General features: G+C 40.0%; 1 protein-coding gene across 1 annotated transcript in view; it reads right to left on the reverse strand.

Moving 5' to 3' along the window:
- Positions 1–1,085: 1,085 nt before the first annotated feature.
- Positions 1,086–15,525, reverse strand: part of PLA2G15 (phospholipase A2 group XV) — a 28,629-nt gene continuing 14,189 nt past the window's right edge. Inside the window, exons 4-6 of the mRNA XM_073307571.1 lie at positions 15,029–15,127; positions 13,372–13,596; positions 1,086–5,365 (exon numbers count right to left, since the gene is read on the reverse strand). Of these exons, the coding sequence (XP_073163672.1) occupies positions 4,854–5,365; positions 13,372–13,596; positions 15,029–15,127 (836 nt within the window). The 3' untranslated portion in view covers positions 1,086–4,853. The remainder of the gene's footprint in view (positions 5,366–13,371; positions 13,597–15,028; positions 15,128–15,525) is intronic.

Consider the following 15,525-nt stretch of genomic DNA (forward strand, 5'->3'; position numbering starts at 1 on the left):
GAAAAGTGAGGGTGAATAGCTGAAGTTGAGCTGATAGAAAGCAGGTGTAACTTGGAGAAAAAAGTTAGGAAAAAACAAATGACAGTATGAGGAATGAATAAAAGGAAATCAGAGCCCTATAAAAAGAGAACAGAACAACTATAAGTTAGAATTAAAATACAGGACATTAAAAACCTGGTCATTTAGGAACAAGCCATGAGATAAACTGAAACAACTAGAAAACAGTAAAGGGGATACAGAGGTAAATACCGTTCTCCAGCCTGCCCTTCTTTGATTTCTTAAAAAGGAAGGAAAAAGCTCTCCTCTCCTTTCTAAATACCTCCCTGATCTGCCCAATAAAACCACTCCTGCAGCCTCTTCCCCAATCCCTACCATGACAATCTTGTCAAACTACATGAAGGTAGAAGGGCAGCAGGTAGAGGGATGTCTCGAACAATTGCACCCCCACCATTTTTGGGTCACCAGTCACCAGTGGTCTAACAGGACTTTAAACAAGTCAACATATTTGAAGAAAAGCTACCCACATAAGAGGCCTAGGAGGAACAGGTTGGAAACTATGGATGAAGGCTTCTGCTCATATTGAGTCTCAAAACTGTGGCAATTTGTGCTGACTGGTTTGAACTGAGCATTTACTTTAGTGCAGAATGACGACAGTGTTTGTATTTGCAGGTTTCAGAGTGGTAGCTGTGTTAGTCTGTATCAGCAGAAACAACGAGGAGTCCTTGTGGCACCGCAGAGACTAACTAATTTATTTGGGCATAAGCTTTTGTGGGCTAAAACCCATCTGATGAAGTGGGTTTTAGCCCACAAAAGCTTATGCCCAAATAAATTGGTTAGTCTCTACAGTGCCACAAGGACTCCTAGGGTTTTTTTTTGTATTTTCTGTTTCCCTTCTAAAGAAAGGGGTTGCTCTACACTGGAAGGAAGCTATGCTGCTTTCTGGTTCAGCTCATAATTTGGTTAAAATGCTGCCTTTTAAGCAGCAATAAGCATGAATAAATTCATGACTTGTAGCATATTTGAGAGAGAGAGCAGCATCTGTAGTTGTGTGTTATCCATGACAAAACGCATTCAATATTAGATAAAGTTTATTATGTTATCAAAGTCTGACAATAAAATATGCAGAAATCTATAACTCAGTCGTACAAGAGGAAAATATATAAAATGCTGGGTCTCACCAGATCATATTTCATACAAAATACTGTTACTTTTAGAGCAGCAAAGTAACTGCCAAACATTCCTTGAATTTAAGAGGGCCTTGAACACACCTTGCTTCAAGAAATATCTTAATGCCAAACATTCCTTTCTTTGGCCTACAATTCTTTTGCATTTATTGCTTGATATTAAAATCTTCTGTTCTGAGCAGAATCACGTAGTGCCATTGCAGCAGCACTACACTAACAGCTGAAGTCCCTCCAGAATTCTCTCTCTTTACATTTTGTTAGAAATAAGAAATACATTTTGGTCCTCTACTACTTTTGGTTTCTGAAAATATCCTGAAAATGAAGATTAGGAGAAAAACAGACATTCACAAATGATAAGTAATTAGCATAACTCAGAAGGAATTTCAGCAAATTACACATTTCAAACCAGTGAAGCAAAGCACCTGAGGTACTTCACTTTATTTTCCTCTTTCCCCAGCAATAATTATTTCCTCAGACTAGTTTCTCCACAAGAACGTAGAATACTTACGACTGCATACTTTAGCAGTCTTACCACCAACCTGAAGAAGAGCTCTGTGTAAGCTTGAAAACTTGTCTTTCACTAACGGAAGTTGGTCCAATAAGAGATATTACACATCACTCATCTTGTCTAATATCCTGGGACCAACATAGCTATAAAAACACTGCAAACAACCCTACTAAAATGATTCTAAATAGACTTGGGTTTGCCCTCTAAAGCAGAGGGTCACGCAATAAAGAGAACAGACTTCTAGTAGAAAAGGGAAATGCACAATTTAACTACTTCCACCTTTTGGGATGTTTAGCCGTGTATTTTCGGTACTCCATTTATTTCATACTGAGGACATCTCTATCCTGGGATTGCACGGTAGACAAAAGAGCAGGCCTCAGGAGGATTTGATGGAAAATGAGAAATCAGACTTGTGATCTGTCTTACAAAGCACCCCCAACCAAAGGGAATCATTAGATGTGTGGATACTTTAACTACTGAGTCCTCAGCATCCACACTTTAACACAAGATGTGCAATTCTGCGCAGGAAAGAAACAAGGATTTATGCTGACAAATCACAGCAAGCCTACAAAGTTTAAGAGGGCTGTCAACCTCTCTTTACCAGTGTAAGTAAAAGCAGCAGAGCAGACTTATTCAGCACAAGAAGCGACTGTAGGGTCCATCTATTAATGGAAAGCTAAGTGAGTGTGGACTAAAGGGTCATTGGCACGAAGGTAAAAGTATGAGATGGAATCAGCTGGAAGCATTTCCCAAAGGGAAAAATTACAGTAAATGTCAAATGCTAGATCAGAACAGAGTAATCTAGTGCAGCTCTTTTGGAAGCATTAATTTTTCTGCTTCAAGTGCACAGAGTAGCAAAGCCAAAAAAAAACCCTTTTGCTGTAGATTTTTAAGCATTTCCAGATTAAGCACACAGAGAGCTGGAAAGCTTCCAATGTAAACCAGTTCTAAAAAAATCCTCCAGACCAGGTAGAGCCTGAGTCCCTTCTACAGCCCTACCAATATTCAGTCTTTGCTTGGAGCCAATACAGATTCCAGTTCCTCCCATCCTGGTGCTAGTTAGCAAGCATGCATTCTACCTGGGTAAGGATAACAGACTTGAAAAAGCTGGACTTTTGAATCAGTTACTTTGCATAGTTGTATCTACTGCAGACCAGTCTTACAGTAGTTTGTTCACAATGGAGTTAGACCATATGAAGAGCCTTAGAATAGAACTGTGGTTCTTGGTGCACCAATCTACAAAAGCCTACCAAAAAAAAAACCAATCTGACTAAAAAGGATTTTATCCTTCTGTTCTCTAAGATTTAAGCAATCAACAATGTGTTACAGATAGCCCGTGGGCAACTCAGATCTGGCAGTGGACTAGCACACACAGATGAGGCAGGAAAATCTGTTTGGGCCATATAGTTGCAGAGCACTAGATCTTAGGTAGCTGATTCCAAGTGACAGACCTTCCATTCTACTTGTCCTCCCTCAGAGAGGGGGAGTTAGTCTTATTCTCTCTTCTGTACAGGGAGATATTTAACCTACCAATGATCCCAGTCAGGATTTCTAGAAATGATTAGCTAATACAAAATATATTAGAATCTTGAGAACTCTAGATCTACCCTGTGCCAGAGTGTTTACATTCTGCAGTGACAAACACTCATGAGAGAGCGCTGTCAGATCAGCACATCCTAATCAAATATTTCAATGGCACCAAACAACCTCTATGCACTACAGGATTGATTAAACTTTGCTGTTGTGTAAAAGGTAATCGCCTAACATTAGAAATCAATAGATCAGAAATCCTACAGGATTAAGAATGAGCATAACTCTTAAGGTAACTTTTTCTGAAGAACCCTGCACCCTGGAAGTGTTCATAGCAGTTTTCTGAAAAATGCAGTGACAAGTGGTCTAACATGGTTAAGCTACTGTAGTATAGTTTCTTGGAGAGTTGTGTGCTATGCAGTTTTCTGGGGCCTAATACATAGTGCTCCTTTTAAATGTTTGTTTCTCAACCCAAATTAAGAGCTCAGTACCCCTACAAGAAAGGTATTTTACTCTATAAATACTCTCTAATTCTAAGCTTTTTCCACTAAACATAATTTTGATCCAATAGGAAAGATGGTCAGTTAGCTGGAAACTGGATCACAGCAGAAGTGTACTTGGCTGAAAGCAAGATACATACAAAGGGTTTTTTCCCCATTGTGGGAACTTTAATTTTTATTTGTTTTGGGTAGGAGGGGGTTTGGGTTTTTTGAGATCTATCTACCTACCATTTGAACTAATGGAGATAACTTGTCGTCACTTTGACATGTGAAGGCAGCACCTCACACAAAATTTGCTGATACCAAATTCCTGTGGATTTCAATGTACACACCATGTAGCCATAGCCATTGTATGAGGAGTGACAGCTAGTAACCTTTTTTTTTTTTAAATTAGGGGGAAAAAATCTAAAGAATGAAGCCAGCAGCCTTAGACTCTTGATGCTAAGTCCTCAAGTTACTAAAGGACAACTGGATTCTCTTCAATTTTTCCAAGACATCAAATAAGGAACTTCAAGTAATTAATGCACTTTCCCTCTTCTCCAGCAGCAGTACAGAAAGAGGTAAGTTGGATATGACCAAAGTCCTGCAATATCTTAACTCCATGTCTATTTAGACCACCTGCTTGGACCTTCATATTTACTAGCTTATTTAAGGACAATGATTCAGAACTTTTGTGACCCTTTGGGAAAGTTACTGTACTCAAAAAAATTCTTGACAACCTCTCCCTTGCTTTAGTATAGAACGGAGAGTAACCAGCAAGCAATTCTTTCTCTCCCCGCAACTCTCCAAAGCTCACAAGAAACAACATAGGCTGCACATATTGCACAAAAGGTGTGAAAAATGTTCAAGTGAACTTCTGTATGCACATTGGACATTCGTCTAGCAGCACCAGAATGCACATGACCACGCCTTTAGAACGTGAAACACTATGATGCATTACGAACACTAATCCAAGAGACAAGTGATCATTAAGGACACCAAACAGCTTTCCAAACACGGCCTGAAAAGAGACCAAATAAATAACCCAAGTGTTTTAAAACCAAAGGATCAAAAGGCATTTTCCCCTCACTTAAGGGAAGGCATCACAGGTGATGGAGGAAAAAAAAAAAAAAAAACAGTCCACATAGGGTGTCACAAACCAAAAAGAAGTTTTTTCACATAGGAAATAGTTGTAGCATTAGACAGCATCTCAATATGCTCATTTCCTGACAGCTCAAACAATATCACCTCCTGCTTTTGCATGTCCACCCACTTTTGACATTGTAAGGCACTCTCCAAGTTCACTGTACCATCACCATCACTGTAATAGATCTTGGGCTCTTTATCAGGAAAGGCCTCATAGTAGAATGAGTCAGGTGTTTCTACACCAGTGCCAAAAAGACAGTGCAAACGCACACCAGGTGGTATCATCTGGTAGACCAAGGGCTCAGTGTCTTGTCTCATGAGCCAGCCATCCTCAAAGTTGATGTCCTTGTAGAACTTTTGGTAATCCCGGAGAGTGTAGTTAACTGTGGGTGTGCTTACAAAGATCTTCTCTGGAGGCCATGTGTAATTGTAGGGTAGCATCCAATTGGTTGAAACTGCAGATCTCTGCTGGTCTCGGATCTTAAGAGAACTGATGACAGGTATCCTGTTGTTGTCACCTACAAAATAGATTTCTGTTACTGATCAGAAGTTTTATTTATTGTACACTGAAATATCAAGAAACATTGCTAAAGACAACCCAGAATGGCATTTTCCTGAGGCTACCCTTCTGAGATATTCCTTTAAGAAGAAAATATTTTCTACTTGGGCTCATTTGGAAGCTTTGGGCCCAAAAGTTCTTCACATCATCAATCATTAGGCAATCATCCTGGCCATCTGTAAAGCTGTCTTAAAATTCTTTTTCTAAAGGAATTCCAGATGCAGATTTTTCAGTGATTCACAGAGACACTCTTCCCTTAATGGTTTTGTTGGGAGAACAGGCTGGTGTTACCCTCTGTACATTTGTGCATTCAAGAGATTTCATGAGACTGCAGAACAAGGTGAACACCCAGGTTTTCACAGTTCAGTAACAAGCAATTTTATAGTTGTCATATTGAAGCTGTCTGGGGCAATTTCATTTATGATAGCTACAGTTGCCACACAGGTTGCCACATGGCTTTTGTGAGCGTGGAGGAGGAGGCAGGATCCGCAGTAGTTACTGGTTCATGTGTTATCTTTGTAAAACAAAACAGAACAATCCTACAAATAACCGATACTACCCTCCTTTCATCTGTACCACACTAATGTTCCTCAACGGAGGCACAAGGAAACCACATAATCAATGTGAAAGTAGTGTTTTCTTTGCTCAGGACACAAAGCATGGATCCTAACTTTAATGTCCACCTGCTGGATTGGAATATACTACTTTGGCTTGGATCCTGTCAAATTAAACAGGATCAGGCCAGCTCATTATTTAGTGGTAGACCAAGGAAAATGCACTGGGGTACAGCAAGTGACACTCTCTCCTACAATCGGTCCAGAACCAGCATTCCTGCACAATACTAGCAACTAATCTGCTGCTTGAGTGCAGTCTTTTGCACACAACACATTTTGGATCACCTATTACTAAAGACCCCATGACTCTTCACAAGCCCGTCTGATTATAAAAATTCCCCTGTATTTTCAGGTAGAGAAGTTACTTTTCCCTTACAGTCATCTCCAAGAAGTGAAGTTCTGCTGGCACAGAAAAGGCCACAGATTGATAGAGTTTAAGGCCAGAAGGGACCTTTAGATCATCAAATCTGACCTCCTGAGTATTATTATAGGCCATTACATTTCACCCAGATACGCCTGTATTAAGCCCAAAAATTTGTGTTTGACTGAAGCATAACTATCAGAAAGGCATCCAGTCTTGAAGATGCCAAGAGATGAAGAATCCACTACTTTCCTTGGTAGTTTGCTCCAATAGTTAATCATCCTCACTATTAAAAAGGTGCACCTAATTTGCACTTGTCTGGCTTCAGCTTCTTGGCCATTGGTTCCTGTTATGCCTTCTCAACTAGATTAAAGAGCCATTTAGGACCTTGTATTTTCTGCCTGTGAACATACTTATACACTAATCAATTCACCTCAGTCCTCTTTTTTTGCTAAGCTAACAGATTGAGCTCCAAATTTCTCACTGTAAGACATTTTCTCCAGTCCTCAATCACTTATGGCTTTTTTCAACATCCACTTTAAAATGTGGACACCAGAACTGTATGCAGCATTAGAATACCAGTCTCAACATTGCTGTATTCAGAGGCAATAGCTCCTCCCTACTCCGCTCTTTAGAGCATATTAGCTCTTTTTTGCCGCTGCATTGCTCTAGGACCACATGCTGTGTTGCTCGTCCACTACAACTCCTAAATTCTTTTTGGAGTCACTGTGCTTTTGTGGTTACGGTCCTCCATCCTGAAGGTACAGACTGTTCTTTTTTCCTAGATGTATAACTTGAATTTGGCTGTATTAATACATGTTTTGTTTGAATGGGCCCAGGTTACAAAGTGATTCTGATTGCTCTGACTGCCCTGTTTTCATTATTATGTACTATTCTACCAATCTGTGAGTCATCCACAACTGAAAATGTTTAGTAACATTAGACTTTGTACCTATCCCTGTGGAACGCCACTAGAAACAACCCCATCCAATCACGATTCTCACTGACAGCTACTTTTTGAGATGTCATTCTTAATCCATTTAACATGTGTTTTACTGCTATTTGTATAGAGCCAAGTTTTTAATCAGAAGGTTGTGCAGTATTAAGTTAAAGTATATTACATCTATGTAGGTTTCAGAGTGGTAGCCATGTTAGTCTGTATCAGCAAAAACAAGGCATCCTTGTGGCACCTTAGAGACTAACAGATTTATTTGGGCATAAGCTTTCGTGGGCTAGAACCCACTTGCAACTGATGAAGTGGGTTTTAGCCCACAAAAGTTTATGCCCAAATAAATCTGTTAGTCTCTAAGGTGCCACAAGGACTTCTCATTGTTTTTACATCTATGCAGTTACTTTTATCAGCCAAATTTGTAATCTTAAAGAATGAAATCTGGTTTGACAAGTCCTATATTCTGTAAAACCATATTGACTGGCATTCATTATATTCCTGTCCTTTAATTCTTTACTAATTGAATCCCATATCAGCGTTTCCTTTATTTTGCCTAGGATTAATGTCAGGCTAACCATCCTATAGTTACTCAGGAAATCCAAGTATGAGAGGGGTAGCTGTGTTAGTCTGGATCTGTAAAAGCGGCAAAGAGTCCTGTGGCACCTTATAGACTAAGATGTATTGGAGCATAAGCTTTTGTGGGTGAATACCCACTTCTTCAGATGCACTTCTTCAGGACATCCAGTTTGCCCTTTTTGAATACTTCCAGAACATTAACACTCTTCTAGTCTTCTGGAATTTCCCAGTATTGCCCCACTATTCCATGCTGTTAAAATGTAACATCAACTGCCGGAGTCTCCTCAGCTAACTCTCACTTGTCCCAGTTACATGGACCTACCAATTTAAAAATGTTTCTCTCTAACAGATGTTGTTTAACACCCTCATTAGCCAGTAATGAATAAATAAAGTACTTCCAGTCCATATCTAATGAGGAAGATGATTTTGCTTCCCCCCCCTCAATACAGAACAAAATGTCTAATAACACTCCTGCCTTTTTTTGCATCACTACCAGTTTTACCATCTTCACCTATAACACACCTATACCATTACTAGGATTCCTTTTGTTTCTAGTATGCTTTATTATCCTTAGTACTGCCAGCCATGAATTCTTTGCTGATGTCTTTAGCTTCTGCACTTCTTTGGTTGTTTGTTCCAATGGTTAGTCAATCTCACTGTTAAACATTTCAATTTTCTGCACCTTGTAAGTTCTGATTTATTATTTGCATTACCATAGCACCTAGAAGTCCTAGACCAGGACCTCCCAGTGCTATATGCTGTACAAACAGATCAGAAAGATACAAGACAAGAGATAACATATGGGTGAGGGGAGTAACAAGGAAACAGTACTGGTCAGCATGATAAGCAGCTATCTCAGCATACCAGCAGGCTAGCCATTGTATTTATACTGATTGCTATTTATTTTCTGCCTCTCCTCCCCTGTTATATATTTGTTATTTATTTATAATTGCTCCCTTCACTTTGCTGCTGAACCAGGCTGGGCCTTTAGCCAAAGTTATCTTCTTCATGGATTGTGGAATTGTGGCTTTTTAGCCATTTAATAAACTCTTCTTAAAGCGCTCAAAACTTTCATTCACATTTTTCTGTCTAAAATTTTCCTCCTAATTCCTCCTGTTCATAATTTTCCTCAACTTTGGGAAGCACCAAAACACCTGTCCTCTGTTTGTGCATATTGAATGTAATCAGATCACAATCACTGATCCTTGGGCAACCACCATCTTCCAGGCCAATGATGAATTCATCTTTGTCCATCAATAGGAGGTCCAAAATAGAGTTATTTCATCTTGAGTGTACTATGTTGTCTTAGAAAATCTATAATTTTTAGAAACTCTAATGATGTTTTACTATTGGCTAGCTGCAAACCAGGCAAGTTTTGGCTGTATTTTAATGGCATACTAGCAATTCTCACATAATTATTTGACATTCTTCTGGATGGAAGTTGTTAACTATGAAATATTATTATAGACTCTATATTGTTCCTTATTTGCTGAGAAGAGTTACTCCTGGGGGAATTCTGTGCCACTGTGCATACAAAATTAATGAGATGTGCATATTTTTAATTGTTTTCCACAGAAAAAAGCTTCTGCCGGAAAGTTGCTGCAATTCCACCTTTTGCCAAAGGGTGCTGTGGCAACAGAACAGAGCAGCAGCGCCTGGCCAGTGAGGGAAGAGAAAGACCCTGACTTCTTCACAGCAACTGTTGGGCCAAGTCAGGAGACTGGTGCTATGGGGAGACAGACAGTGTGGGGCTGCTCTGGGGTCAGACAGGGGCTCACAAGGACTAGTGGTGGTGGACAGACTGGGGCAGGGGCTGAATGGGAGTGGAGGCGCAGGGCCAAAGATGGGGGAGGGATGTGCAGGGCCAAATTGGGATGGGGTGGCTGAGTGGAAGCACAGAGACATATGGGGGGCGCAGTGCAGGGCCATGTGGGCAGGGGGTTCAGGGACACATGGGGACAGGGGCAGATGCGCCCGACAGTGGGGGCTAGGGGTCAGTCAGGGTCTGCATGGGGGAAGCTCCCTAACAATCCCTCCTCCTCCCGCTCCCCAAAACCTGTTCCATAGTTTTCCCACCCACACCCAACAACCCTCCAAGTTCACACGCAGGCTCCTTCCCAGCAACTACTTCCCTCTCCCTAAGCTCCTCTGTTACCCCTGACACCCCACAAGCCTTTGCACTGCTTCTGAGGGGTGCAGGAAATACAGTTCTGTATTGTAGTCTAAATAAATTACTCAGAGCTCTGTATTAATACGCCTAGTAAGGAATCTATTTGTCAAAAAACATTTCCTGAATCTTTTTTGTTGCCTGTATTGTTAGGGGCATGCTTACTGACAGATACTTTGAAATAAATGATCAAAAATCATTGAAACTGGTATGATTATATTGTGTTATTTTGAAAAATAAAATTTGCAGAATTTGAAAATAGTATGCCCAGAATCTTCGTTGCAGAATTCCCCCAGGAGTAAAGAGTATAAGTAAACCAGAAGAAAGTAAACACGATGCTCCTATACATGAACAAGTGCATTTTCTGAACACCTACATAAAAAAATACCACCCTTGCTGTACAAAAAAAATTTTAAAAATACACCATCCTACAAAATGCAGTACATATACCAAGTCAACAGCTATACAATGCCTTGAAATACCACCCGAAGCATGCAGGAAGAATGTGAATCAACCAAAAGGAAAAAAAATAGATATTTTAAGTGTTTTTAAGTTGCAAAAAATATGCTGTATTTTTAAACTCACTAGATGGCACTATTGATTCTCTGGTCCAGTAAGGAGGGCTGTAGCACAATACCTCTGGTGCCCTAATTAAGCTTGCCAGCATTTCCATATAATTGCACCTAACAGTCAACATAACCACCACCTGAATCTGATTAAGAAAGGAAACTGGAAGAGAGCAGAGTGGACACCACAAGGTCCTGAAGATACTCCTGTCACTTTGCTGAAGAAAATGTTTTCTATCTTGACTTTAACATTGAAGCTGTTCCTTGTAGCTCATTTGAAAGCAATTAATAGACTTGTGCTTAAACACTTTTCCCTTGCTTTATCTTTTCATATGATGTAAAAAGTTCAATTGTGCCTCAAATGGCACACCTGCCGCTAAAGCCTCACACACAGATTAATTCCAACATTGCCGGTTACACTCTGCCCACCTAACTTTCCCCTTCACTTCCTGTTGATACTGTTTCCTGCTGCTGTACGCTGTTACAGTGACTACATTCTGTCCCAGTGATGGCTGTATTTCAGTAGAAATTGAAGTGATTCTTCTGTATGCATATGTACAAACAGCCACTTTGTGAGGAGAGATGCTACATACAATAAATATTGCTCACGCAGTAACAGGTAAGAAGCAAAACACTAAGTATGGGGAGATCCTACGTGGTGCTGTTTAATTCTGCTCACATCCTGTATCACCTGATACACCATGCAAAATTAGTTATCCAGTAAAGCCTCCTGCTCTGGATATTTAGAGTACACCATATGAAAGTCAGTAGTTTCTGCAGAAGCCTGCAAGCCACAGGATGCCATTTGGGGGAGAGGAATCAATTTTGCAATGCTATGTTGACAAAAAACAAACAACTGTAAGCACCCAATAAGGATATATGCGTTTTCAGCTTTCTAATTAGTGGCTTTGAGTTGTACATTCCCATCTCAAAACCAAGTGCCTTATTTAAGCACATGAAATGTTTTTCTGAAGCACCCACGCCTGGTAAGCACTTTGGTATATGTCCTGCATTTGGATGCATCCTAATTTTCAGGTAAAAAAGTGTTTCAAGAACAAAAACTGCAAACAAACCTGTAAGTTAGCAGTGAACTAAAGAGGAAGCCAAATGTCTTAATAGTTAAGCAGCAATATGCAAAAATTAATTCACCCCTCTGCTACAGGTGATGTTAAGGCATGACCATATGACACTGAAATTACGAGAAGGTACACTGTGTACTGTATGTTCTTTTTAATTGGGAACAATTACTTGAAGGCTAGTGAAAGAACAGTGTCTGTATTAAACAAAATGAAGATAAATAAATTTAAGTCTTCTTTGATATTCACTTCAGCTACCAAATATTACCTCTCATTACTACCAATATATAATGCCAAACATTTTGAGAGATTCATTTTCTTAAAAACCACTTTAAAATGTTAAGGTGTGCGCGCCTTGCTCACACTTTTGCAGGTGGTCATGCTTCTGCCATCACTCAGGATTCCACATACCTCAAGAACTGCCACGTCTGCGGTTATCCCTTAGAGTTCATGCACAAGCCAACTGACATGATACTTATAAAAGAACATTCAGAAGCTTCCAAGTCAGTTTTGCTATATAAAATTGAGAGTAATGGGAGTTTGAAGGATAACAGCAAGGAATGGAATGTGCTGGACACTCTACCATGCTGGGTTAGGCAGCCATACAGCTGCCAAGGGGGACAGACAAAATAAGCAAGAAGCAGCAGAGGACAGAGGGAGGAAAAAGTACTGAGATTGAGGGGGGTATCTCCAGGCCAGTAAGAACAGAGGAACATAAGAACAGCCCTTCTGGGTCAGACCAAAGGTCCATCTAGCCCAGTATCCTGTCTACTGACAGCGGCCAGTACCAGCTGCCCCAGAGGGAATGAACAGAACAGGTAATCATCAAGTGATCCATGCCCTATTGCTCATTCCCAGCTTCTGGCAAACAGAGGCTAGGTACACCATTCCTGCCCATCCTGGCTAATAGCCATTGATGGAGCTATCCTCCATGAATTTATCTAGTTCTTTTTTGAACCCTGTTATGGTCTTGGCCTTCACATCATCCTCTGGCAAGGAATTCCACAGGTTGACTGTGTGTTGTGTGAAGAAATACTTCCTTTTATTTGTTTTAAACCTGCTGCCTATTAATTTCATTTGGTGACCCCTAGTTCTTGTGTTATGAGAAGCATGAAACAACAATTCCTTAAGTACTTTCTCTACACCAGTCATGATTTTATAGACCTCAATCATATCTCCCCTTAGCTGTCTCTTTTCCAAGCTGAAAAGTCCCAGTCTTATTAATCTCTCCTCATTAAGGTCCCAGCCATTCCTCCTACCGGCTCCTAGGCCCATTCCAGCCCCTCTCAGTCCCAGTGTCTGCTCTACCCCTCCCAAGGCATGCAAGAGTTTACACATGGGCAGAGCCTGCACAATATTCCCACTGTGGGACCAACAGACCCTTCTGCCCCCCGATTCCATCATCCCAAAAAGGAGGAAATAGGACATCTCGATGCAGGGATATGAACACTCAACCATATTCTATATAGGAGGGGAATGGAATTTGGAAATCGTGCCTGAAACTGGTGCAATTATAGCTTATGGGCTGAAAGCTGTTTTTTAATTGAACGTTTATAGCATCTCAAACTCTGACCACTAATGCTATGGTTAACAGTAACCCTTAAACATCCTGTGGTAGCTTCCATTTAAATTCAAGTATTTAAGCAGGTTACCTACCTGAAGCCAGCACATGAAAGGTTTTAGCCACTCCTCCCCATGGAGAACCCAGTGACACATAGTCCTTTATGTACTTGTCTTTCCAATCCTGAGTCTGATGGTTGAGGAAATAGAGAGTGTACATATTACCCATACTGTGGGCAATTAAGACCACAGGACCTCCATTTTGTTCATACATCAACTCAATCATCTTTCGAAGAGCCACAAAATAGTCTCCATTCTCATCTAGAAACATCAAGATAGTACAGTTAAGTAAAGAGGTTGCTTGCAAATGCCATCTTTCAATATACAGTGTTCTAAAAGCTTAGTTTTTGATGCTGGAAGTAAAGACAGCAGGTTCATACCATTAATTCAAACAGGACATTGCTGGAAGCCAAATTTTCCTCACTTTTCATGTGTTTAGAATAGTTTCTAAAAATGTAGAAGCTCAGAAGACTATTTATACCACTTCTCTCTCAGTAGTATGTATTTATCAAAGGGCAGGATTTTCAAAAAAGTGCTCTACATTGGTCTAACTTCTCCCACTGAAGTCAATGGTAAAACTCACACTGACTTTAATGAGAGTAGAATTACGCCAGCAGTGAGCACTTCTGAAAATCCCACCTGAAGCTCCTTGGAAGATCACTTTTATTCTTAACTCAAAAGACAGTAAGGTAGAAGCCTTAGGAAAATTCCCATTTTTGCTCACTAAGTAAAAACCATGGCTTTTCAGTCCAGCTGTATTTTTGACCTTTTTAAAATTCTATATGCAGCAGTTGCCAACTTGTTTTATTTTGTCAATGGATTTAATAAGATTTAACAAGACTAGTCACTGCTAATTTAGAGATCCTGTTAGTGCCTTCTGAGACAATACCATTCCTGTCTAACATGTAACTAAATATTCATCAAACTGAAGAAAACCTAATAAAATGCATCTCTCTATCATCTATCAGGTTTTTTTAGGCCAGCTGCAGACCAGTCTGTTACCAAACAACCAGGGTCGCTGATTTTCATCAAGTACCACCCTGGATTTCAAAATAAGACCATGTCTCAGTTCTAGATCTTTTAGGATTAAACTCTTCAGGGCAGGGCAACAGCCTGGGATTCTAAAATGTTACATGCATGAATGTGCTGCTTTCTTATTATGTCTTCACATGTAATATGAAGAGTGTATTTTTTATCCCAAACTATAGACAGGAGATAGTAAAGAAAGACTACAGTGTGATAAAGAGTACAGGGTGTCTGACCTTCTTACACAGCTAAAGGAATGTGTAAATGCAGAATACAGCTTTGAACATTACCCCTTAGCCTTGAATTTTAATGACACTACACACGGAGGAGCTGATTTCTCCAGACAAAGCAATTAAGTAACAGAGTTCGACTTTGAAGCAACATTGTGGTTCTGGGGATTATGCCTTCCTAATAGATGACCAAGTTAATTTCAGTGAGGTGCTTTAGAACTTTCCAATATTATTATTTTGGGGGCTTTGTTCCAAGTCTTGGTTAGTTTTATCAAAATTCCTGTGGAGTTGTCCCAGAGTTAGGACCCTAACAGTCACTCTAATCAGGATTAGGGTTGTAAAAGGGATCTCATGAAGAAAAGGGTAATAAATTCAGCCAAATTTGCTGCCTAGGAAGTCAATAAAATGACTAATTCAGGTAATGAAGTTTCATTTACTTGGTGCCTTCCGCCAGTCATAGGGAGCTCCTCTTATATCTTTATCCCGCTGGTAGCCCCAGTCTACCAGACTTTGCACCAGTGTGTAAAAGTAAGTGCCTGTGGACAGAAAAAGAAGAACAAAGATCAGCATCACAATAGCCTTCTTGGGCGTCCATCAATAGTGAAACTGAAGTTAAACTCCAGTTAGATTACTCTGCCTCCATACAAATAAGGTTATTACTGTAGTCCAAGACACAGTTTAAACAGCTGGCTGCGTTAGGAAAAGTGAAGGATGTTAGATATGTACCAAAGATACAAAGGGGTTTTATTCTTCTGAAAAATTCTCTGAACTGTTGTGAGACAAACCCTACAACAACTTTTTTTCATCTACCTTCCTTTTGTACATGCTGAACTTAATCATCAATATGGTGGCTTACCAATGTGCAGATGATAAACTATTCTCAATTCTAAGAGCTCATGTACACTAGAGTTTTTACACTGAGATTACCACCAAT

This window comes from Lepidochelys kempii, chromosome 12 (assembly GCF_965140265.1).
Source record: "Lepidochelys kempii isolate rLepKem1 chromosome 12, rLepKem1.hap2, whole genome shotgun sequence".
NCBI lineage: Eukaryota > Metazoa > Chordata > Testudines > Cheloniidae > Lepidochelys > Lepidochelys kempii.